General features: G+C 32.9%; 5 protein-coding genes across 8 annotated transcripts; 4 read left to right on the top strand and 1 right to left on the bottom strand.

Moving 5' to 3' along the window:
* Nucleotides 1–1,568: 1,568 nt before the first annotated feature.
* On the bottom strand, nt 1,569–6,396 carry LOC128157372 (rRNA 2'-O-methyltransferase fibrillarin-like). 3 transcript variants are annotated; one of them, XM_052819884.1, is made up of 11 exons: nt 6,292–6,395; nt 5,637–5,726; nt 5,532–5,603; nt 5,264–5,275; nt 4,771–4,827; nt 4,410–4,504; nt 3,177–3,347; nt 2,744–2,876; nt 2,546–2,658; nt 2,290–2,435; nt 1,569–1,847 (listed from the first exon to the last, which is right to left on the bottom strand). In XM_052819884.1, the coding sequence occupies exons 1-11, from the start codon at nt 6,302–6,304 to the stop codon at nt 1,829–1,831; spliced, it is 921 nt and encodes a 306-aa protein (XP_052675844.1). In that variant the 5' UTR covers nt 6,305–6,395; the 3' UTR covers nt 1,569–1,828. The 3 variants fall into 3 exon arrangements, with proteins under 3 accessions (XP_052675844.1, XP_052675842.1, XP_052675843.1); XM_052819882.1 differs by having other exon boundaries at nt 5,532–5,726; nt 6,292–6,396; XM_052819883.1 differs by lacking the exon at nt 5,264–5,275 and having other exon boundaries at nt 5,532–5,726; nt 6,292–6,396.
* Nucleotides 6,397–8,303: 1,907 nt separating this feature from the next.
* Nucleotides 8,304–11,855, top strand: LOC128156021 (uncharacterized). Its single transcript, XM_052817975.1, has 2 exons — nt 8,304–9,758; nt 11,530–11,855. The coding sequence occupies exons 1-2, from the start codon at nt 8,571–8,573 to the stop codon at nt 11,773–11,775; spliced, it is 1,434 nt and encodes a 477-aa protein (XP_052673935.1). The 5' UTR covers nt 8,304–8,570; the 3' UTR covers nt 11,776–11,855.
* A 2,116-nt stretch (nt 11,856–13,971) lies between these two features.
* On the top strand, nt 13,972–15,260 carry LOC128157083 (uncharacterized). 2 transcript variants are annotated; one of them, XM_052819448.1, is made up of 4 exons: nt 13,972–14,136; nt 14,234–14,280; nt 14,661–14,687; nt 14,809–15,260. In XM_052819448.1, exons 2-4 carry the CDS (start codon nt 14,247–14,249, stop codon nt 15,072–15,074), a joined length of 327 nt encoding a protein of 108 aa, XP_052675408.1. In that variant the 5' UTR covers nt 13,972–14,136; nt 14,234–14,246; the 3' UTR covers nt 15,075–15,260. The 2 variants fall into 2 exon arrangements, with proteins under 2 accessions (XP_052675408.1, XP_052675409.1); XM_052819449.1 differs by having other exon boundaries at nt 13,972–14,140.
* Nucleotides 15,261–17,674: 2,414 nt separating this feature from the next.
* LOC128156576 (uncharacterized) lies at nt 17,675–21,534 on the top strand. Its single transcript, XM_052818750.1, has 4 exons — nt 17,675–17,769; nt 19,828–19,887; nt 20,451–20,480; nt 21,102–21,534. The coding sequence occupies exons 2-4, from the start codon at nt 19,830–19,832 to the stop codon at nt 21,359–21,361; spliced, it is 348 nt and encodes a 115-aa protein (XP_052674710.1). The 5' UTR covers nt 17,675–17,769; nt 19,828–19,829; the 3' UTR covers nt 21,362–21,534.
* Nucleotides 21,535–23,626: 2,092 nt separating this feature from the next.
* Nucleotides 23,627–25,377, top strand: LOC128191710 (uncharacterized). Its single transcript, XM_052863923.1, has 4 exons — nt 23,627–23,913; nt 24,285–24,339; nt 24,449–24,466; nt 25,118–25,377. The coding sequence occupies exons 1-4, from the start codon at nt 23,743–23,745 to the stop codon at nt 25,375–25,377; spliced, it is 504 nt and encodes a 167-aa protein (XP_052719883.1). The 5' UTR covers nt 23,627–23,742.

Genomic DNA, 25,377 nt, shown 5'->3' with positions numbered 1-25,377 from the left:
AAGAAGATCTTTTAAACATTTTCCTAAGGTATATCTATGTTAAATTTGAACCCCGCCTGGGGCCCCAGTTTTGGTCCGAGGGTCACGATTTTTACAATTTAGAATCTTCACTATGTATACAAGCTTATGTGTAAATATTGGCATTTCTGGTGCTGTGGTTCTTGAGAAGAAGATTTTTAAAAAATTTTCCTATGTATTTCTATGTTAAAATTTGAACCCCGCCTGGGGCCCCAGTTTTGGTCCGAGGGTCACGATTTTTACAATTTAGAATCTTCACTATATATACAAGTTTTTGTGTAAATATTGGCATTTCTGGTGCAGTGGTTCTTGAGAAGAAGATTTTTAAAACATTTTCCTATGTATTTCTATGTTAAACTTTGAACCCCGCCTGGGGCCCCAGTTTTGGTTCGAGGGTCACGATTTTTACAATTTAGAATTTTCACTATATATACAAGCTTTTGTGTAAATATTGGCATTTCTGGTGCAGTGGTTCTTGAGAAGAAGATTTTTAAAGACATGCACCCTATACTTACTGTTTCGCAATTATCTCCCTTTTGAAAAGGGCTGTGCCCTTTTTTTTTTACAATTTATAACCCCCTTTCCATAAGGATGCTTTGTACCAAATTTGGTTAAATTTGGCCCAGTGGTTTTTGAGAAGAAGTTGAAAATGTGAAAAGTTTACAGACGGACGGACGGACAGACAGACAGACAGACAGACAGACAGACAGACGGACGGACGGACGGACGGACGGACGGACGGACGACGGACAACGGGTGATCAGAAAAGCTCACTTGAACCTTCGGTTCAGGTGAGCTAAAAAAAAAAACCCCAGCCAAATCGTCTCTTACGGGAATTTGAGTTTGACGTCATCTTGATTATTTCGTGCAGTCCGTGATTTTTCTTAGGTCGCTAGAGGTTTCGACCAAATGAATTGTTTTCGTAAGAATTAGAGGAAATCATACTCGGTAGACATAAATATAGCGTTTTTGTTTTGCGTAACTTTTTGTTATTTTTTTGCTATTTGTCTACTACAGAAACACGTGGATAGACGGCAGTCACATGACACGTTTTAATCAATGACGTTGGGACATTTAATTCAATTAAAAAAAAAACTAAATAATGCGGTTCGGAGACAATTTCTAAGAGTTTAAGGCTAGGAACACACACCTGTTTCTGAGCGGATATACCGATTTTAACGGTTATATCATGATTTGATTTTGTCAGTTGCTGTATGAACACAATTGGGTTTAGTTTACATGTATTAAAAAGAAAGGGGGTTACTTTAACTTAATGGATGGACATGCATATAAATTGATATCAGTTCATTTTTTATCGTCTTCATCAATGTAAGAAAGTCAGTGTACTATTCCTTAATCATCACAGAAAAAGTTGTCATTTTGTAGAATGTCCTTACTAGTATTTTACACTGTATATGAAATAACGTGTACAATAGTAGTACTTGTGCATAATTTACTCAATACAGGCAACAAATATAAAGTGTACGTATATAAAATTTCCCACACACCAGCCAAGATGGCAAACCATAAGAAATGAAATAAAAGCAGGCCAAAATATCCATGTATTTATTGTGTACATGATTAACATAATATTTAAAAAGATTTTCATGAATTTTCATGATACAACAAGATAAAATGCCCCATTTATACTTTCTGTTTTGACACATTTGTTGGTTACTCTTGACGTTCATCATAAAGTAACAAAATTTATTTGGGATATTGAAAACCTGTTCATTATCCTGCCAGAAAGTGTAAGAGCTGCGCATTATAGACAGAATGATGAAGACGATGAGAAGAACACAATGGTGAATCATTTCTTTGGAGGTGGCCTGTCAAAAGAAAATTATAAAACATTCAAATGGGCAACTTTTAATAATCACTATCATACGCCATCCTTATTTTTAACAAAGTATTTTTAAAAGACAATACAAATGTATAATATATGGCTTAATAAGGATTATAAAGTAATGAACTACTGGTAACCATAGATATAGCTCCAAAATCCCAAGAATCACTGTCACCAAATGTATAAAACTTTAATCAACTCAAGTTAGTTGGGACAATTAACAGTACAGATATTTCCATAATAAAGTTATTTCACTCAACAGTCAATAAATAAGAAGAAAGTATTGGCATAAACATTCATTAGATAAAAATAAAAGTTCTCGGATAAACAAATTAATATAGAAAAAATAATACTTATGAGCATTGTAAACAGTTTTCAGATGGATTTTTTTTATGTATCTGTATTTACTTGAGTAAATAATTTACCTGTAGACTCCCACCACTACTGCGTGGTCTCTTTCGTAAGGCTCTAACGTCAGCTGTTCCTGGGGCTTAATCTTCTCCCCCTTTAATTTGTTGATTTCACCGGCAAACACTGCCTCTGGCTCGGCGGTCGAGTCCACACAATTGGCCTGAAATCAATTCAGTACAAATTATTTTCAAGAAAATTTAAAGAAGCATAACTCTAAAATTGAAAAACCTCTGTGAATCATATATATTTAAAGTTTGTGACTGTATCTACCTTTATGGATATTACAATGTGGCCATTATTTTTGAGGAAGTGGTGGGCATTGATGGCTACAATTCTGGCTTGATCAGGCTGTGCAACATCAGCAAATATTGTGTCCACCATACCTACAGTGTACAATCATTATGAATACATTTCCACAAAAGACATATGATTAAAATTATCTCCCCCTACGTTGTGAGTAATTCTTACCAACAAGCATTCTGTATTTGTGTGGATGTCTGGCATCCTCTATAATTGGGATAATATTGGTCCTTTTCTTTGCTACATTGATCAGATCTCTACCACTTCTGTGTGAAAATTCAACTGCATACACCAAACCGTCCTGTAAAAAAGACATGCATTTAACTTTCATTATTGGTATAAAATGTGTCTCATACTAAAATATCATAATGCTTTTAAATATAATAAATTTTACAGCTTATGTGAAGATAATTGATAAAAAAAAAATGTTTACACACAAACACTGGCATCAAAAAACTTTCATATACATCATTCGGAGTTTTTTTTTTGTATAGAGGGAGAAAGAGAGAAAAACAGACAGTGAGCACATGATTTTCTTCCAAACATTATTGACGGATGAAATAGGAATTAAGTATAAACGTCAATATGTATTTGTACTTACTGGTCCTACTATGTCTGAGACATGACTAACTGTGGTTCCTGAGGCTGCCCCCAAGTACAAGACTTTAGAACCAGGTTTCATGTAGATTTTGTCAACACCTCCAAGAATGGCCGCAGCTAACTTGGATCTGAACGGGTTCCATGCTCTGTACTCAGTCTTCTTCTCTCCTTCCTTTCAAAGGTCAATCACAAGATATTGATCTAGGTTTATGTGATACAATTATTTTTTTTTCTTTAAAAATGTTTCTTTATTCACTACTGTTGGAAGAATAATTTGTACACTTTTGATATTCGATAAGTACTGTTACTAAATTTTACATATCAAAGATTGATAAAGGGGAAATTATTTTAAAAAACAAAAAATGTTCATAAGAAAAATAAATATCTGGCAGAACTAAAAACAATAATTGTTTATCATTGCTGTACCTTTGTATAAAATTGGACACCAGTTAATAAGCAAAAGTAACACAATGGTTATTGGTTAATGTAGAAATTGACAGGCTTCATTTTCCATAAACCATTAATCTAATATATACCCAGTACCAAACTTCTGTATGATCAATGGAAGTATCTGTTTTTTGGGGAGTTGATTTTAATCAACTCTCCTATGCAGTCACTCAGACAAACCGAAAGTGAAACAGTGTTTGGACCTCAGCACAAATCATCGCTGCTGACAAGACTTAATTCTTGAAAATGATTGATGAATCCGATGTAATGTATGCTAAAGCATTGTTTTTCAAGGAAACTTATTTATAAATACCTTGAAAATAGTCAGATTTTAAATGGTACAAACAATTTAAATATTCTTTGTAGTTGTATGTATTCCTACGCCAGAGTTCAATATTAATAGTCTCGTTCAACTCGACCTTTGGCTGTCTCCGTAAATGCTTGTCGGAGATTTACGGTGTCAGCCGAGCGTTTGGTTGAACGAGACTAGAGTTCAAAATTGCTTGGATCCATACAATTTTAAAGAAATATTTTGTATTACTGATACATAGTTTGATTGAATTAATTTTACTATAAATATTATTTACCATGATTCATTTGGGGGTTTCTTGACATTCTTGTCGAAAAAGTCCAAAAATTCATATTATAAAAATGTGCGTAATTCAAATACAAATTAGAAACTACATGTGCTTGTCATTCAAAATAACATATCATTGATTTTAAGATTAACAAACTTCAACAAAATCAACTCCCGTCAGTTCTTCAGTATTTTGATTTTACTACTTACCTCTACTACAATCTTCTTCTCCCCGTACACTGTTTCTCCAGGCACCATATTCAAAGTCACCAGAGCATCTTCTTTACCTCTGGCGATGAATACACCTATAATGTGAGCAGTAGCATTTCAAGACAAATATGAAGTAATATTGCAGAAATTTACTGAAAGTGCAAATCGTTTGAATCCTAGACAATTGTGATTGACTTAAGCCTGTCATAAAAGTCTGAGCAAATAAGTCCATGTATTAACTAGAAAATATCCATTTTCTTCTCTATTAAAGAGTTTTCAAAGAAAGTTATGGAAAGACATCTCCCTATAAATATTTTACTTGTACCAGTATGTTTATGGTTTTTACAGTCAGCGTCCTTACCTTCATGTCTGTGGGGCTCAACAACAACACTTTTTCCACCTCTGAAACCACCTCTTCCTAAAATGACAAATAAGTTATCCAATTTGTTAATGTCATTTCAATTACGAGATACATTTATACACAAAGCAATAATAGTTTTTCAAGATCAAATTAAACATTTTAATCTTTCTAACTGTTGAAATGGGTCAAGCTACTTTACAGAAAACTTTTTATGATAAAAACTTGAAAAAAAGCTGCCTTTGAATTTATTCTAATTATAAACTATATAGGAGGTTGAGTAATCTACAAAATACCCATCAGATCTACCTTAAATATTTATATATCATTATTTTAGCTATAAATTATAACATAGAATAACAAATAATTTTAAAGTAAAATCTGAAATTTTGTCTTTAATTCTATTCAGAGCTCTTCTTCTAAAAGGAGATAAATATAGTCTAAAAATGGCCCCAGCCATTAAGCCCTCTTAATAATTCTAATTGCTGATACATACCACCACCTCTTCCTGAAAGAGTAAAAGATTGAATCATTAGTACTTATTGTTTATGTATAATACAGTTGTTGCTATTTAGTCAATACCAGTATTTGATAAAGGCTTTACAACTTAAAAACTACCATATGTAAGTAATAAATAGGTGCATTGTTTATGTTTAATAATCTATTATATTGATATAAGTTAATAAGTAACTGTGTGATTAAGGTAGTCTCCATTAACACCCTGGCCTTTCATTAACACATTTTGTTCTTATTCATTGACTTACCTCCTCCTCTTCCTCTACCCCCGCGATCACCTCCTCTCCCTCTTCCAAATCCACCTCCTCGACCACCGAATCCTCCACCCCTACCCCCACCTCTACCCCCAAAACCTCCACGGCCACCTCTGTCCCCAAAACCTCCACGGCCACCTCTGTCCCCTCCTCTACCACGACCACCTCCTCGGCCTCTAGGTGAAAAATCTACAAAAAATTAGAGCTGTTAAGTTAAGTCTTCGAATAAAAATTGAATCAGTTGTACGAGACATTTCACCAGCAATTATTTGACAATGTGTCCCCCCTTCTTCAAAAACTGGTATCCATATAGGGTACCCTTTCTAATGATAGAAAAATATTTACCGATTTTCTTTATTGGAGACGAAGATAGCTAAGAAACAGAGCAATACTTTCACATTTTTCAAACAATACTGTACATTAACTTACTCAAGTTACTGATGCATGATGAATGTATTTTTTTTTTTTTGCTTGACAGAAAATCTTATCATCTATAATTATCAACAATTTAAAAAGATAAAAATTAAATGTAAAATTGTTTCAATCACCCTTCAGTAATGTAATTTGATTTCACTTCATAAGCACAACTATATAGTGTTTACTGAGCAAGCATGCTTTCTGCAATGCGTCTTTTTCATGCGATTTATCTTCTCAATACATTGATAAACAGCAGACAATCGTTTGAACTGCTTTAACGTTATGCAAATGTAACATGGCACATTTATCTTTCTGCAAAAATATAAACTTATTTTACCTGGTCTTGTCATTTCTTAAGACTTGATCAAGTAAGACAAGTTGATGTTGATAACCCACGTGTTTTGCTTTTAAAAATATCCCATAAGTCTGCACATCACAAACTTCCGGTTCGTTTACCGAACCCGATTCAAAGTCAATCGAGTAACCGACAACACTGGTGAATTAGTAGCGTCAGAGACATAAATAATTATCTATGTCTCTGTTAGCTTATTTGTTCCACATTATCACATATGCTCCAATCTTTATCAGAAATAAATAAATAAACGCTCAAATGAATAAAAGACATTACATATAAACGTGTGTATTGTACATGTACTTTTTATTGGCTTTTTTTTTCGTTGTCAAACAAACAATGTAATACATAAATAGCATGTATATAGTATATAAGAAAACGGTATGTAATTTGTTCTTGACCCCCCTACCCCCCCCCCCCCCAAATGTTGAATTTAACGCAAATTATGCTCTATTCATTAATCTCAAACAGCCATTATGGGGGGGGGGGGGGAGTGAAAAGTAAGTCGATGTCAAAACTAACATGAATGGATATTTTCTGATTAAGGAATATATCTTTTTTTTTCTTTTTAAAAAAATGTTTAAAAAAATTATTTGCCTCTTTTTATATATTTAAAAAAACAACAACAACAGAAAAAGCATGAATGGGTGTAAAAGAACTTTAGTTAAAACTAACTTTTTTCGAATTATTTAAAGTGAAATTTTAATAAGAAATCAATTATTTTAAAAAAAAATGCAGTGCACCAAGAAATAATATATGTTTGATGTCAAGTCTTTGTCATTCTAATTCAATAATAAGATTGACCGATGAACCCCCAAGGAAGAGAAAGACATAAGATATCATTTGTTGTTCCTATGTAAAATTGTTAAGTTTTGATATTTTCATTTTCATTTAATTTTCTTAAAGGAAGATATGGTAATATTGAGTGTCAAAATCACTAAAGCAAACTTGTGTGTGTGTGTGTGTGTGTGTGTGTGTGTGTGTGTTTGTGTGTGTGTGTGTGTGTGCGTGTGTGTGTGTGTGTGTATATATATATATATATATATATATATATATATATATATATATATATATATATATATATATATATATATATATATATATATATATATATATATATATATATATATATATATATATATATATATATATATATATATATATATATATATATATATATATATATATATATGAGGTGCGTGAAAGACCAATGAACCTTACATGTTACTTTATTCATTCTTCTTCCAATCTATCTTTGATTTAAAAATTGTATTCGTTCTTACTACCTGTATATATTAAGGTATCTTACCCCTTGACGTGGTGTCTTGTAAAGGTATAATATTCTGTAGACAAAATAAACTTCAGATTTATTATTTCAAAGTTTTATCACGTTGTATCAGGTAAAAAAATTATAGGTTTCAAACCTTTGAATGATTTTTTGATAATGTTTCAGAAGTTGATAACAATTTGCGTACATAAACTTTGATTGCCACCTATAACTCCTTTCTCGGTTCGGGATATGTATACGTTGCCATTGTATTCAGTCAACCCATTCATTTAATCAGTTCTGCAGTATTGTACTTGCGCGTATATATTGCGTCAGTCAAAATATAAAAACCCTGATAAGTAAATATATGGAAAATTCTACATCGATTTACGGTCAAAACCAGCGGGAGACTAAATTTATAGAATTCAATATATGTTGACACAATTTAATTCAGAGGATAATTACTCGCTGAATTGCACGCACTTTATACCCCCATTCCTAGGTACTATAAACATGTCCAAAACTGAAAAGATTTTACTTGAGTGGAGATTTAACTACTGATGTATCTTTAATTTGAAATATTTAAACATTGGTTTCATCATAGAAAAGTTAAAGGGTGTTGTGTATGATTTCGTATACCTGGTAGAGAATATGTTTTATTTTTTGACAATGCTTAAACCGCTCATCGGTAAATATACACCGGTCTAGATTGAGAAAAGGTGGCATTGTGTGAAAGGTTGATACAATGCAGCGAGTTGGGGGCATTCTGTAGAACTCGATGCGTCAATGATCACCTTTCAAATTTTTGGGGCTTTATTTTTGTTCGATCGAAGGAAATTTAATTTCAAACTTGACATATGCAAAAAGCCAAAACAGCGGCAGTGTTGTCATGTCAGGAAACCGTCAACTTTCATCACACTTCTGACAAAAGGAGCTCTTTCAATCCGAGACGTATCTACAAGAAACACACGACCTGAACTAATTAGATTATGGTAAAATGGAAGATGACTTACACCGCGAGTTTACTTGTCCAATATGTGCCGACATTTTCACCAACCCTAAAGGACTGCCGTGTCTCCATTCCTTCTGTAGAGAGTGTCTACGAGTGTATATAACGAAGCAACAAGAAGCCAAGGGAAGGAAGTATGAGTTTTCATGTCCAGTGTGTCGCCATAATGTGGTTCCTCCGGATGTCAAGAAGCCCGCGGAGAGTTGGGTGGACCAGTTCCCCAGTAACCACCAGATCATCAGTCTTATGGACATCATGCTTCCGAAGAAAAATGACAAGCCTTGTAAACTCTGTCAAAAGCGCGAAATAACCATGAAAGCAATAAATGTCTGTCGCGCGTGTCAAGAGGAATACTGCGCCGATTGCTCCAAATTTCATCTTCTTCTGAAAGCCACCAAAAATCACAAACTGTATCCTTTGGACGGTATATCGCTGCCGTCCAGGACCACCACTGCCGGGACAACCATCTCCCTCCCAGAAGAGTCCGCTAACTCGTTTGAGTATACTATAGAAAGTGGGCATTGTAGGCAAGTAAAAGTGACTTCGGAATCGGATAATGCGGAATGTTGGATAACGGGTGCCGTGTTTTTGGAGGACGATAAAGTGTTAATAGTAGACAATAGAAATCTCAAATTAAAACTGTTTTCGGCGGATTTTCAATTGTTGACAGAGGACGATTCTTTCAAACCTTATGACGTCGCTTTAATAGACAACGAAACCGTGGCGGTCAGTGATTCCGGATGCGTCCGGTATTGTGACATCGAGAGAAATTCACTGAAGTCATCAAAGACATACAACAACGACTGGAAAATCTATGTGCCAAAGGTCCTTTCATTGTCAGGATACTGTAGAGGAATATGTAGTTGTAAAGGGAAAATAGCCGTGTGCTCCGGAAAGGACTTGGATAAGCGAATTATTTTTCAGGACATAGAAATCATTCGACATATTTGGCAAGACATCGATGGAAAGAGTTTGTTTCGAGAACCCTGGTACTGCGCGATGAACGAATCTGGAAGTCTCATCTTTGTGGCTGATGGTGTTGGGGTGGAGGGTCACGTGATATGTATCACTACGCAAGGTCGGTTTAGATGGAAACACAAGTTTGAAATGCCAAGAGGACTGTGTATCTGTGGAGACCATCTCTTTGTCGCCGACATGAAGGACAACAGCATCAAGGTAGATTTACGCAAAGAACCATCCCTGCTGAGACCTTTTTCACGTTGCCCTACCTGAAAATGTCTTTGTACAATGTTTTTACAGCCACAATGATCGCAACTGTTATATGATTATTAAAATTATTTGATATGTACCACAAAAAACTGCTGATATTGAAACCTCTCGTTGAATATCACCGATATCACTCAAATGCACCGATCAAAGTTATAGTTTAAATATTTTTAAAGCAATATGAGCTGCAATTTTCATGATGAAATCCCCCTCCCCACTTTTTCTCGCAGCAACTTATTTTTGAAAATGAAACAAAATTCCCCTTTTTTCTATTTTTTTTTTTTTTTTTTTTTGTTTTTTTTTTGCTTGTCAAGATTTTTTTGATGATACTGCCCCCCCCCCTTTCAGAAACGATGCTACGTGCCTGAAGGAGCCTTATTTGGAGCGAAATTGAATTATTGTCGTCCTGTACAAAAAATTGATTTGCTATACACAATGTATATTCCTTAGAAGAAATATATTACCTCTGACAAAAATTTATGATTTTTTCCAACCTTTTTTATCATAAAAGTTTAAGTTACATGCAGACTTAGCATATTAGCAGGTTTTTGCAGCATAATAATTTCTAAAAAAAAAAATACAGCTCATATTGCTTTAAGTATTATTGAACAATATTTTCAATGGATCAATGTAAATAGCATAGAGGGAATAGCCAAAAAGAGAGTTCATCTTGAATAATTTTTTTCATAAATGAAAGTTCCTTTAGAAGTCGGACGTCAACCATTCAGTAAGTTACAAACATACTCAACAATAGAATTTTGAGTTCAGCATTGAGCAATAAACAAACAAAAAATCATAACAGGTAGTTCAAAGAGAGCTAATCTGTAATGCGGACAAGCTTTACAATATCGGATCTAATCAGTTTAAACGACAATTTGATTATACCAGTATAAATAACAATTGTTATTTCGGTTTCCTGGAGAGAAAAAATGGATATGGAAGACGGTATAAAAGAGTTGAAATAATTAACAGTCTCCGGGTTGTGCACTTCCTCTCCTTTGTGATTGGTAGAAAATATATGATGTGAAAATTTACATTTATTTCATTGGTTGAAATAGTATTCGGCACAAGGGAGGTAATTTTCTGATGATCTTTTTCACGTACGACTTAACAAATTTCGTAGATTTCAAATCTTAAAAAGTGAGAAAACGAAAAAGCAATACAACACATTGCTATGAATGAAATTCAGTCTTTGATTTTCAGGTCCAACTAGTTGAAAGCAATATTCTATAATATCTATTGAAACTGTTTGCTTTTCTTTTATTATTTTTATTTAAATACAAAAATGTAAAAAAAAAAAAAAAAATGATACGGTATGGCTAATTTCAGTAAAATTGATTGCACCTTAGATATGTAAAACTACATGTAATATTTGTTAAACAAAATGCTGAATGCAGCGATATATGATTTTATCAAAATAATACAAGTTGACGACCCTTCTTAAGACCTCTTTTACCCTACTCTAGTAGATATCAACTAAGAAGCTCGGGTACGCATTTCTCAATTTTAGACACGCAGGCTTTAAAGACACATAATGACATAAAATGTTCCACACGCCATAGTATGTAGAGGAAGGTGACATTTATATAAAAAAGAATTAAATTGTCTTTGATAACTAACTGCTGTTTCGGGTTCGCTCTTAAGACGGTAAGCTTTTTTTAAAAGCTAAACTTGTTATACAAGGTTTAACATTGAACCACGTCTTCGTTTAATTATCTAGGTCATATCGTTAGATGGAAAGGAAGTGAAGACCCTGTTGACGAGAGAGGACGGTATACAGCGCCCCCAGTGTGTGGCCATCAACAGTACTGGGGACAAACTGCTCGTGTCCTCCTGTCCCCCCTACAATAACGACTATGTCTCAGTATTTGACCTGACGTATAAAAAGGGGAAGAAAAAGAGACCCGCCTCAGCACAACCGGCAGTCAATGTAGCAAGGCAGAGCGAACTGTGTTCTGTTAGCTGAACGCCTCGTTTTGGATTTTTTTTGTGTATGCACCCATTGAATTTTTGTTAAAGTTATTTGTTATTAGGTCAATAAACACTTGCAGAATTTTTTTTTTCAATCATTTCCGCATAATTCTCCAATAATGCAAACTGCATATGGGTCACGTCGCTTACATGAGTACCACAACAATGCGTAGATTCGATCCGAGCAATTAAAATGTCATAATTTCATAATTCAGTAATTTACTTGATTATCGAACGAGCCAGGAGTGTCAAGAGTTAGGGATGGGGTTATTAATTATGCACTATGGCAACGCACTATGAAAAAATTACGCACTTTGAAAATTTTTTCAAAGTGCGTTAAATTTTGGACCAAGTTAACCCACTTTGAAAAAAAATCTAAATTTTTTTTTTTTAAATTGTCAAAGTGCGTTATGAAGGTACATCAACATTTTTTAGTATCGACACTCCTAACGCACTTTGAAAAAATATTTTTATATCACAGATTTTGGAACTGAATTTCTAATTTGTTGATAGTATGATGATTTGTTAACACTCGTGTATCTAATTTACCGTATTTAGAACGGGGATGGGGGCGGGGGTGGGGATTAACCAAAGATACAGGTCAAATACCAGTGCACCATTTGATTGATTACAAGAAGAATGTCCCCTACCCCTCATTTTTCCTTCCAAAATATATGATATTCAGCAACTTGGGGTAAACATTTAAGATCGGAAAAAGAAGTATGCTCTGTATAAGTGCATGCAGTGTTATTTAAAAAAAAACGAGCTGGCTTTACAATAATTTCTCCATTGGAATGTTAAAGAATCTATGTGTTTCAACAGTAACCCTCTTTTCGAATTCTAATCAAATAAATCGCTTCAATAAACTTAAAAAAAAAAGCATTAGGATGTGGGTTAATTTTCTTGCACTGGTCTTCTAAAAGATTATGTTTTTCAACGTGCATTAATATCGACGATGTCAACGCACTTTAAAAAAAAAATTATTTTTTCTTCAAAGTGCGTTGACTTGGTCCAAAAATTAACGCACTTTGAAAAATTTTTCAAAGTGCGTAATTTTTCAAAGTGCATTTTAACAATGCATATTTGACCAAATGTCCCGTTTAGGACATTGGTTTCAGATGTATTCCTCTCTTAGATTAACACTATAACTAATGAGATATTAATTTTAAAAAAAAACTATAAAAAGAGTAAAAGGCGTCAGTATTGTTTTTTGCAACATGAATCTAAAGTATATACTAGTTACAAACAACTTATTCTAAGACATCAGAAATTTCTTAGAAAATATTTTTCAAATTTGATTTAACATAGATAAATTAAAAGATTAAAAAAAATGAAATATCTAATTAATCTATACATATATATTTTTGCTTGTTCAAGTTTTCTACGATGTGAATGACCACGAGTTTCTGTTTTACTGTCTTTGCCTGGGACTCGCGGACCAAAAACATTCTTTAGTTCATCCGTAAGCTTTACTGGTTTGTTGATTTATGTGAAGGTTGTAAAGCAAGACTTGTGTTTTTTAGATCAACTTTTCAGTTTTCAAAAAATACGAAGGCTTGAAATGCGTGTTTATATACTGTCGTACACAGTTACATAATTTTGATGACTTATTTTCCTAGTTTTATGAATTATCTACAATGAAAAGCATAACTGCGCCTTCTTTGTAATTACTAAGGTCTGCTGTTTGCTGAAGAAACGACAGTCTAAATTACATACTATAGCAAAATTACCGAAAAACATAGAATTAATAATGAATCAACAACAACAACAAAATCTTTACACACCCCTTAAAAAAGTAATATTCATTTAAAAAAAAAAAAGCAATACTAGTAGATGATAAAAATAATCAAAGTAAAAAATTGATATTCTGGTGCAACAACTGCAAAAATTGCATTGTTCTATTGCAATTGATAAAAATAATTTTATGACAACAGGCGGAAGATTTATTGTAATGAATAGTCACATTAATGGCGATACCCCATTCCTTACAAATCAGATAACAAAAACAATTTTGAAATTCAATTTATTTTATAACAATAGTTAAAAAAAATATGTGTTAGTTTAAAATTGTTATTGTTTTAGAAAAAATAAAAAAACAGATAAATAATCTCGATGGGTCTGTCTGATCTTACACACACACAATAAATTTCAGGAGGCGCTCAGACGTCGAAACTAGTTTTACCCTCGTCAGCCTGTTTCTTTACCTGACGCAATGTGTCAGGTCTTCAATTCATCATTGCACAGGCTGCGATACAAAAATGTTAACGGACAGCATTTGTCGTTAATAACTAAACAGAGGCCAGTTTGTTCTTCTCAACTTATAATTTCAGAAGAAGATTTGTAAGGTACAAGAATTGTAAGTAAGTGCACGTTTTACCGCTGACTTTAGTGCTCATCTATAGCAATTTTTCTTTATATTAAGATAAAAAACATTGCTAATTTTATTTATTCAGGAAGACATTTAAAATGAGACTGCTACAGTTATTCCTGACAATGCTAGGTAAGAAACCTTTTATTATTCAAAGAAAACTTGGTTTTTATCTTTTATAACTTTCAATGAAACAATGATAATATGCATTGAGACGTAAAATGAATACAATTTATGGCTGATGTTATATGAATATTGTGAAGAAAACAACATATGGTATATAATATATGTTAAAAAATTGGTTCTATATAGGCAATGTTACTAGACAATGATTTCAATTTAAAAAACTGAATATACATACATGTACATGTATATGTATCAAAATACATTATTTGATTGACTTAGAACTAGCAAATAACATTCACTTAAACTACACGGAATCCTTTATTCCGCACTTTTTTTTATCAATCTTAACTTGCCCTACTGACGTTAATGTATCTATTCCTTTTCAGTAATTGCATTCGCTGATTCAAATCGTTGTAAGTAAAATTTTATACTAAAAATAGTTCCATCATCCTTAATAATATCATACAGATTAAATTTCCTTTGAATCCCTTTAAAAATTAATATTTCTATCAAGTTTCACTACTTTGTTTACAGGTCAGTTTGGCGAGCTATTATACAAAGGATACCCATTCACCCCCTTCCCACTGAAAAGAACAATCGTGTTCGAAACACCATTCGAGGAGGAACCCGCCTTCATGTACGCAATCAAGATGTTGGACCTAAACTACGCTGAAAATACAAGGGCGGCCGTGGAATTGAAGAATCTGACCAATCAGGAGTTTACCCTAGAAATGAAGACAGTCCACGATACCCAGATGTACGGAATGGGGGTAACGTGGATGGCCTGTCCATCGGTCTGATATAGCTGATGTGTCGACACACGTATACCTCAATCCTTGATCCCCATTATTTTTCATTTCAACTTCCTGAAATTACCTGACAGTTTTTGCCATAATTTGGTCCTGAGAGAATTTCATTTGTATTGACTTTGAAAAACTCGAGTAAGAAGGAAGCTGTGTAGTCATGTAATTTATTATTTTATTTTTTGGTTTTGTTTACACAAATCAACATTGTGAATAAAAAGTTTCATAATAAAAATGATCGTCTGTTGATTTTTTTTTTCATAATCTGTCTATTGATTACCGTTTGGAACTGTCACTTTTTGATTCGGAAGTTCCCGGGACACCTCGCACAATTTTTCAACGTTATTATCTGGGTACTTTCATTTCCGCTGCTATGCAAAATCTCCATATATAGACTTTTTATTTTAAATTTTAAGCTGTGTATTGAAACCTAACAAGCCCGGGGGGATGGGTGTTCAAAAGAGAAATCTTGTATTTTTCATATTATTGAATGAAAATTGTTTGAACTCTGATGTATTTCTAATTATCGAATAATTAAACAAAACGTGAATTGAGGATATTTTTTCTGACTTTTTCTATGAGACACGTGTGACATTTTGTCTATGTTGTCAAATTTCTTCATAGTACTTTCAAAATTGTGTACGTATGGGAAAGAAGATAAATCATAATCTGATATATATCTTTCATCTGTATTTCAACATTACTTTACAGTCTTAACTACTTGGTGCTCTCAATGGTTGGATAAATCACAAAATAATCCGCGCCTAGCAACCTCCAAAAATACACGTAAAAGATACAAGTACATGTTAGTATTATAGTGTAACTATTTATACGGTGTTAGTTTTAGGTATTTTCATTAATTTTATTTGGTATCCAGTAAACAAAAAATATGCTAAATAATTTAAGTACTTTGAAACGCCGACAAACTGGTTATAGATTGTGATTTAGTTGGATTTGTTAGAAACCGTGTGTGAACACATTCGTATATCTTGAGAGAAAGTACTCAGTAAATGTAAATATTGTAATTCTAAAGTTATATGAAATTATGGACTGGGGAGCAAGGTTTCACTGTTTGTTACCAAAAACTATTATATCTTTACATTTTGTGGGTGTGTTTCACCAATTACCGCGGTAAACATCGCATTCTTTCTTGTTGCAATCTAAAACATATTTACTTAAAACGCTTTCCAAATGGAGACGTTTGCTCATTGCAGTTAACCCATTAATAGTAAAGTACCAATCTCATTAAATAAAAGAAGAGTTTTTATTTATAAAAATATTCATAAAACATAGATTACAAGCATTATGATTATCAAGTTTTTCATTTGATTTATAAATAAATGTATTTACATTTTTCAGTGTCTTTTGCCTGTGATATAACACAACGTACCGATTTTGTACTGTGCAGACTAATAAATTCAATAATTTGGACGCAAGCAGGATTTACTTATCGATATTGAAATATAATGAAGTAATAAGAAATCATTCTGAATTGATTTGATCTGAACTGGATTTAATCACGCCCCGACCAAAATCATCACCTCATGATACTTAGTACTCGAAGAATGATTCCTTATTCCTTAAAAAATGCGACAAACAATCCATTCAACGAATATTGCAGTTAATTTTCTCCTGTAACAAACTATATACCCGATACACAAGCGATTCTTCTTATGGCTTATTGCTCTGTTTACAAGCAAAAATAAAGTATTCAAAATTTATGAACTTTGTACCTTTATTATTTCTATTTTAATAGCTTTATCCAAATTCTAACCTTTTATTTATACATATTGTGGAGTTTCTATTAAAAACATTTTTAAAAAAAATGACATTTTCTATATATATTTCATATAAAACCACCATGTTGAATTTGTCCACAACCCCCCAGCTTTTACACCTACACCACACTCTTGACAAAAATGTGTCAAAATGGTTTATTTATGCATTGACAATCAACATAATAAAAACAAACTTTTGAGATACTAAATCATTCATGTTTTGCTGTTTCTGCATTGGCTACCTGATTCTTACGTAGAGTGGTTCTGTACTTAAATGAAGAATCTATATATTACCAAAAAATAATAATATTAAAATGAAAAAAAAACCCCTGTGTAAACCACGATTTAAATTTCCACATAACAAGAATATAAGATGATGATGCAATGTAGTGTCGGGGGATGTAGTACATTGTGATTGAGATATACCTAATTTCAAGGAATATTTCTACAGTTGCAACAGTTTGCAACGATTATTTGTTTTACATGAAATATGTTGAAATGATGAATGAAAACAGTCAGGCTAAGAAATAGTAAAACTTGGCATTAACAAATTAGCTCCTTCTGACACAGAATCGATGGTAAAGCTATTGTGATACTAACCAACAAAGTGCAGCTTGCATTTACAATGAAATGTAATGGGATTGAATAATTTCACCCCTCATCTTTCGTAATATTAATTAAGTGAACATTACATGTATTATTGTCAATGTCAATTCATAACATCTGTTGAATTTTTTTGGAGGAACTGCTCAGGCTATTTTACTATGAAATGATTTATCATTTAAATCACGATTGCTCGTAATAGATATAAAATCTAAAGAACGTGCTTGCAGAATGCAGATACACGTAAAAACCGGTTTAAAACCAACAAACCTCGACACTCAACCGTAGAAAGCAGTGGAGACTATAAAGAGGTAAATATCTATACTTTTTGCCTATCAACTAAAAATTGCCTGTACCAGCATAACTACTAACACCTTGGTATTTCAACACGTGTGTGATGATGTCCGTAGGCTGCCTATAATAGTTGAATTCAAGCTTATAAGTAATTAATGCAAAATCAATTAAAAACCTACTTTCATTTTCGATAAACAGCTTGAAAAAACTATCTATATAAATCTATATATAATCCAAGTAAATTTCTGATAAACAATTTAATTGTTTACGTAATCATTCAATATTATTTCATTGCAAGGAAGCAAGGATATGTTTTATTATTATACTTTCATGTTAAATATTGAGATCTGATTGGTTTAGACGCAGTTGATAATCCGTTTTGTTATACTTTCATGTTAAATACTGAAACCTGATTGGTTAAGACGCAGTTCATAATCCTTTCTATTACCCTCAGCGTTAGCAACGCACTTAGCAACGGGTAACATTAAAAAATGTTACATGCGCGAAAATTATGCGCGTGCTGTTCGCTGTAGAATTCACGTTATTCCTATATAAAAGCAGTAAAATTTTCTTAAAAAATAAGATATTCTGTATAACAAAATAAAAAGTGCCTGTTTGGGAGGATAACAGTTGAAATTGACACCCCTCAAAAACCTTTCAACCTCCGCTTCGCGTCGATTGACAATGGTTTTTTTGGGGTGTCAATTTCAACTGTTATCCTCCCAAACAGGCACTATTTATATACTATTACCCTCAGCGTTATCAACACACATAGCAACGGGTAACACTATATAAATAGTGCCGGTTTGGGAGGGTAACAGTTGAAATTGACACCCCGAGGAAACCATTGTCAACCGACGCGAAGCGGAGGTTGAAATGGTTTTCGAGGGGTGTCAATTTTAACTGTTATCCTCCCAAACAGGCACTATTTATTTTATTATACTGAATGTCTTAATTTTTAAGAAAATTTTACTGCTTTTATATAGGAATAACGTGAATTCTACTGCGAACCTTACGCGCATAATTTTCGCGCATGTAACAATTTTAAATGTTACCCGTTGCTAAGAGCGTTGCTAACGCTGAGGGTTATGAACTGATTATGAACTGCGTCTTAACCAATCAGATTTCAGTATTTAACATGAAAGTATAATAAAACGAATTGTTACATGCGCGTAAATTATGCGCGCACGGTTCGCCGTGGAATTCACGTTATTTCTATATAAAAGCAGTTAAAAATCTCTAAAATTGAGACATTCAGTATAATAAGATAAATAGTGCCTGTTTGGGAGGATAACGTTGACAGTTGAAATTGACACCCCTCGAAAACCATTGTCAACCTCCACTTCGCGTCGGTTGACAGTAGTTTCCCCGGGGTGTCAATTTCAACTGTTACTCTCCCAAACAGGCGCTATTTATATAATGTTAACTCCCATTAACTTGGATCCGCCAAATTAAAGCATTTCCACCACCATTAATTACTTATCAATTGTTTTTTCTAATTCAGTCTTTTATCTGAAATTCTCATTTGGGGCAGTGATAAAAATTATAGTAAATTTTGACCTAAAGAACAAAATCTAGAGAAATGACGTCCTAAATACCCACTCACTGGTTAAAAAAGATCATTGTTATCATTTTCCACCCAGCTGCAACAAAAAAGAATTAAAGTCATGTCCATGTATGCATGCATATCAACCAATTCAGTGTAGATTTTTAATCCCTCAGCTAAATATCCAGCTACTCCGCTTGTTACTTTTTTATTTCAATGTTAAAGAATAGATTAAGAAATCAATGCAGAAAAAAACACAGTATATACGAAAATGGAATAAATAAGATTCAACATTTTAGAATTGTGTTATCAATGTGTAAAGTGTTAATCCCCGCGCTTGCGCGGGATATTATCAAGTTCTATTTAAAAAAACCCCAAAAAAAATTCACCAAAATTCTTAGAATTTTTATAACTATCTTTATGAAATGAATGAGCAATAAATGGGTAAAAAAAATCAACCTAAATGTTAAGATACTGATATACAAATTAATACACGTAATATCAGTAATGTTTACAATTCTTTGTTTAGAAATGGCGAAAGCACGGATTCACGCAAGCCTTCTTTGTACTGTCCTGGTTCTTTCCATACGTAAGTCTAAAATTTAACTTTTAACGCAACATTTATTAATTTTATAAATCTCTTTGTCTTTTTTCAAGTTATTTTAATTCTAAGTGAAATGCGTGGTTAAAAAAACTCAGTTTCTGTCTCATTTATATCGCATCTTTAGTTCTGAGAGTATTCAAACTTCAAAAGTGAAAATCATATCCATTTACATGTAGCAACGTTAACAGAAAAAAAGAACACACAACCAGTATTCATATTTCATTACATAGATAAAGGAACTTGGTGGTCAACGAATTACAAATTTGAAATTTCTCTATACATAACTCTTTCTTCTCAAAGAGAAAAAAAAAGTCTAAAAATGATCACGACCATTCAAACCTCCGGATACCTTATATTGGGTGTAAATCTTATCTTTATTGCCAAACGCCAATTAACGCCTTAATTCTTTTCACGGTATCAAACTTGTCGTAATGGTAAGGTGTAGAAAGTTAATTGGGTTAAGAGATTATGTTAGAATCCAAACCAAATAATTTAACTACAGTATATTAGAATTGTAAAGTATAAGTTAGTTACTGTCTTTATTTCAGTTCATCTCCCTGGACCCGCAACAGCAAGATGTGAGTAGTGTTAAATTTCCATTACACATACTAGTAAATAGACCCGTTTAACAAACATGATATATATCGCGCGGTTATTACAAGCAGAGATCATGTGAATTCATAGAGAGAGATTACTAATATACCGGGGTATTCTTTGGGGTTCCCTTTAATGTGTATATTTAGCAGTTCTGAGTTAAATGTTTGTCTATAAATCAGCTCTAGACATAAATAACAGAGATTGGCAACTGATCGAAATCTCGCGATATCTCGCGGTCCCTATTGTAAAGTATTCCCAGTTTAAATCAGTATATCTCTTTAATAACAAATTATATCGAAATATAAACAGTTAAACTCTATTACCAAAAGATTTAGAATATTATATTTTCATGAGTTTCGCGGATGTTTTATAGCTGGCCTATATATTTTCATTATATTAATCTTGTTTCAAAAACGCCTAAATCATATGCACATTTTTCATAAAAACAATATACTTTTGGTTTAAGATCAATATATCAATTTACCAATATGTAAATGTAGTTCTCAAAGTAAGGTTGATACCATAACATTTTTCAACAACAAAACACGCTAATGGCGGAGTTGCCAATATGTCTGTTATTTATGTCTCTGCTATAAATGTAGGCGAGTCTGGCGACGAAGATGAGCAGGGTTTCCCCGTTTCTCCATTCCCCATTACCAGGACGATACAGTTCCAAACGCCGTTCGTCGCGAAGCCTTCCATCGTGTACGGAATCACGATGCTGGATATCAACTACGCGGAGAACAACAGAGCTAAGATACAACTCCTGGGGGTGGAGAAGAGCAACTTCACGGTGTGGATGGGGACCATGTATGACACGAAGATGTACGGTCTGGGCATTAGATGGATGGCCTGTGATTAGAGTCGAACATGCGACCTTCATTGTTCCAATATGGCCAGATTTCATTGTGGTCTCCGAGAGATTTTAAGACATAAAAATTTTGTGTACACACACTATGTGCATTGCAAAGAATATTTTTTTCTTTTTTCAAAGAATTTACTCTCTTTTTTTTTTACGATAAACGCTTAATTCAGTCGGCTTTTTATTTTTTTTTAATTTGTAAAGGATAGCTCAATCGGTTTATAAATTGGAGATACAGTTTGGTAAAAAAAAATTATGTGCATTGTACCAACTCTCAGCCCAGTTCATTTGGGACAAGGTCAATTTCGACCACATACGTTTGATATACCCAAACTAGTCAGCTAGTAAAATTTAATAATATGAAAAGTTTTGATAAATTTATCTATTAATTAATTGATTTTTTACTTATTCTAAAAAAAAAATAAGTAAGCATTATTACGCATGCAACTGAACAAATTAAAGGCTTTCTTTGAAAACATACCAAGTGACACTTTTAAGGAAAAAAAACGTAGTTTATTCATAACATATCTATAAATATATAATAAATAGATATAAATATACATGAATAATGTTTTAAAGCGTAAATACTAATTACGAAATTAATCAAGAATAATATACAATGACGAAAAAAAAGCATCGTTAAAGTAATGCTAGTCATTGCATGGTTATTAATCGTGTACAAAATGAAATATTCTTGGATAGAATTGAGTACTAGTATTTTAAAAAAATATGAAAAAATGAGCAGAATTGTATGTGGTATACGAAATTAATGCCAAAAAGGTATGACGCGTGATGCCCTAATGTCAAATTTCACATTCAGAAGAAGAGAACGATTTCTTGGATGTAACAGCTAAAGTTGAGCTACTGTGCTATAGAAAGAATTAACAGAGTGGAGATCGTTTGCTGCACAGTGGTCAGTCAAGGTAATCGAATTTACGCTTACATTAAAATTAATAAAATATACTTCAGAAAGAAACCTCGAACAAGAATCCCAATTAAGACAATAAAACAAGTGTTTTTTTTTTCATCTTGACCAAGTATTATTTGTCTGAAATATGAATATTATACAAAACAAAAACAATTCATATCGGTTAATGATTAATCAGTTGCACTGCATTTTCATTTTTATTGAAAAATTAATTATGCATACATGCATATTTTTTCCGCTAAAATGTACAGATTTTATCACCAAATATACTGATTTTACTCAATACTGGAGTCAATTTAAGGGCTCAAAAATTCTTAAAACTTTCATGATATGGGAGCTCAATTACAGAAGCTTCGTCTCCGTGACCGCTTCAGTCTGTGGGGTTCAAGGTGACTCCCAGACTGCGTGTCCCTGAAGAAATTTTTTCGCCTCCCTTATGATAGGATCAATCCTTGTTAGAAGTTTGTAAAATCGGAATAAATCTTGTCTTCTGCACTGCATATGCCAAGTTAAATTGAAGAAATGATTAATTAAAAAGAATGACACATTTTTTCATGCACTTCAAGTTGATACGAAATATGAGAGGTCGTGAAAGTGGGTGTTGTGTCATGTTGTAAATTATTTTTTTTTACTGGGTGAGTGTAAATACAAAATTTACAACAAGATTTTTTTGTTGTATTAACACCAGCCTAGTATTTTAAAAATGTACAACATGACATTTGGATAAAAATATCCTTACGCTAACGGTGAGGGGGAGGGAAAGAGTATCCCATGCGGTCACCGGGAGTGATATTTATTGACAGACTTTAGGGTGTACCGAGATGATAAATTTCAATTGATCTGGCTTTTTTTAAAAACATATTTATGACGGAAAACGGGAAACAGTAAATAAATTGGTGGAAATTAGCCGCCCAAAGTCAATTTTGATTAATTCACAATTTTTAAAAAATTTCAGGAGACACAAACATATATTATACTTACTCGGTATTTCACAGTATTCTTATATTAAAATATTAATTAACTTTGGTTATCTTCTTGAATAGATTTACACTTATGATTGATCTTTGCTTCATTATTATGAAAATTTTTGCTTAACACGTACAAATAAGCATAATGTGTATGTTTAATATAATTGGAACATTTTTCAACGACAATGCACGATGATTTGTTCTCTATACACATTCATATAATTTTCGAAATGAAAATAAACACATAGACAGTTAGAGTTTACAATGGTCTTAATAAAATAATTTACACATTTGTACTTTAGTAGACAGTTATGCATGAATAAATCATAAAAATAAAATTTAAATGGTTGAAAAAACTAAACGCACGAAGCTACACTGAATAGTCACCAAACAGGTTGTGTGACATCGGAGTTTTGTAAACAAACTGGCTGACACGTGGTCAAGGATGCACCGCCAAGAAAGGGAGACTACACAGTACAATGTAAATGAGTGCAAGGGTTGTTGCTAAACTAGTTTTGAAATTAATCTTATGTCAGAGGCGCCTAACTCAGCCAATAAAAGTGGAAGATTCGTACATTAAAAAAATAAAAGTCACCTGTCTTCAAAATCCATTTAGAAAAAATTCTTGCAGTTTGGAAAACCTTTCTCTGCTCAAGGTAATGGTCATGCGAACATGTCGTTTTATAGAGTTCAATTACTTCAGATCTTTTTTTTTATTCCAATACATATTTTGTTCTTATTCTGTTAAAATCGAACGAACAAACTTTTGAAATAAATTTCTTCCTAATAAACGTTTTAACATTTTTTATTTACTTAAAATATTTGAGGGAATGCCTTATATGTCTTTAGTCCGAGGCTGAAGTTTTAAGCTTACAAAAAGATTAATTGCCAAGGCAGTTAAAATACGAATTAAAATGGTTGAAACCATATGCCATTTTAATTAAAAGAAGGACAAGAACACATTGTCTCTATATTGTACGGATTTATCTGATTGTAACTTTATATATATAACTTTCCTTTTCTGCAGATGGATGTGTTTTATATGGATCTAAAATTTCTTGTTGTCCTATTTACCTGCATCGGTAAATATCTTTTTTTATACATTTTTTCCGTGAATCATAAAATGCTTCGTTTAAAAACAGAAGTTCGCTTCATAAAACCTTAATCACTTATTCCCTTAATTTTTTTCAGGTCTTGTTTCCTGCCGCTGTAAGTTTCTAACATATTTCATAATTAATCGGTTGCACGTAACTTTTAATTGAAGGTTATTTTAGCTGTCAGACACGTTATTTTGTTGTTTTTGTTTGTTTTTCTTTCTTTGTTTCCATCGTCTGAAGCTTATTAAGAGGACTTTTATTCATCTACATACCAAATCATTCCCATAGTATTTGTAACTTTCTAATGGATATTTGCGGTACGATACTTGCATGAACAAAAAGTTACTGTAGTAACGTAATTAAGGTGGTTTGGGACATATGTCGACATTAATGTTGATTAAGGTATATTATGATTAAAATACTTTCACCGGTTTAGAATTCTTAAATTTTACCATATTTAACATAAGAATCGTTTTAAAAAATTTTGGAACAGTAAAAATTTGAAAATTCCAATTGGGACTCGAACTCGTGATTTATAAATTCGTAGTGAATCCTCCAACCCAGTACACAGAATCTATTTATAAAATTAAACTTGGTTTATTGTTTATTTCTAAATATAATTGTACGTCACAATATGGAGGTGTCGATCCCATACCACCTTAAGAAGAAGTAAGACTTATCTTTCTTATCAGACGGATCTTGCCTATTTAATATTTCTTTAAGTAATTGTTGTTTTTTTCTTTCCTGAATAATGGTATTTAAGGTGAGTCGGGAGAAGTGACAGTTTCCAGATACCCCATGCCACCATTTCCCAAACGGGAGATCATCAAATTCAAACAGCCCTTTATGGATCGACCCGCGGTGATGTACGGGATAAAGATGATCGACTCGGCCTACAACAAGAACACCAGGGCCGATGTTAAACTGTTGTGGGTGCGGCCGGAGGCGTTCTCCATCCTCATGAGGTCTGCCTACGATTCACACCTATATGGCCTGGGGGTCTCTTGGATGGCCTGTCTATAA

Source organism: Crassostrea angulata, chromosome 7 (assembly GCF_025612915.1).
Source record: "Crassostrea angulata isolate pt1a10 chromosome 7, ASM2561291v2, whole genome shotgun sequence".
NCBI classification, from domain to species: Eukaryota; Metazoa; Mollusca; class Bivalvia; order Ostreida; family Ostreidae; genus Magallana; species Magallana angulata.
This window is presented reverse-complemented; position numbering and strand designations above follow the sequence as displayed.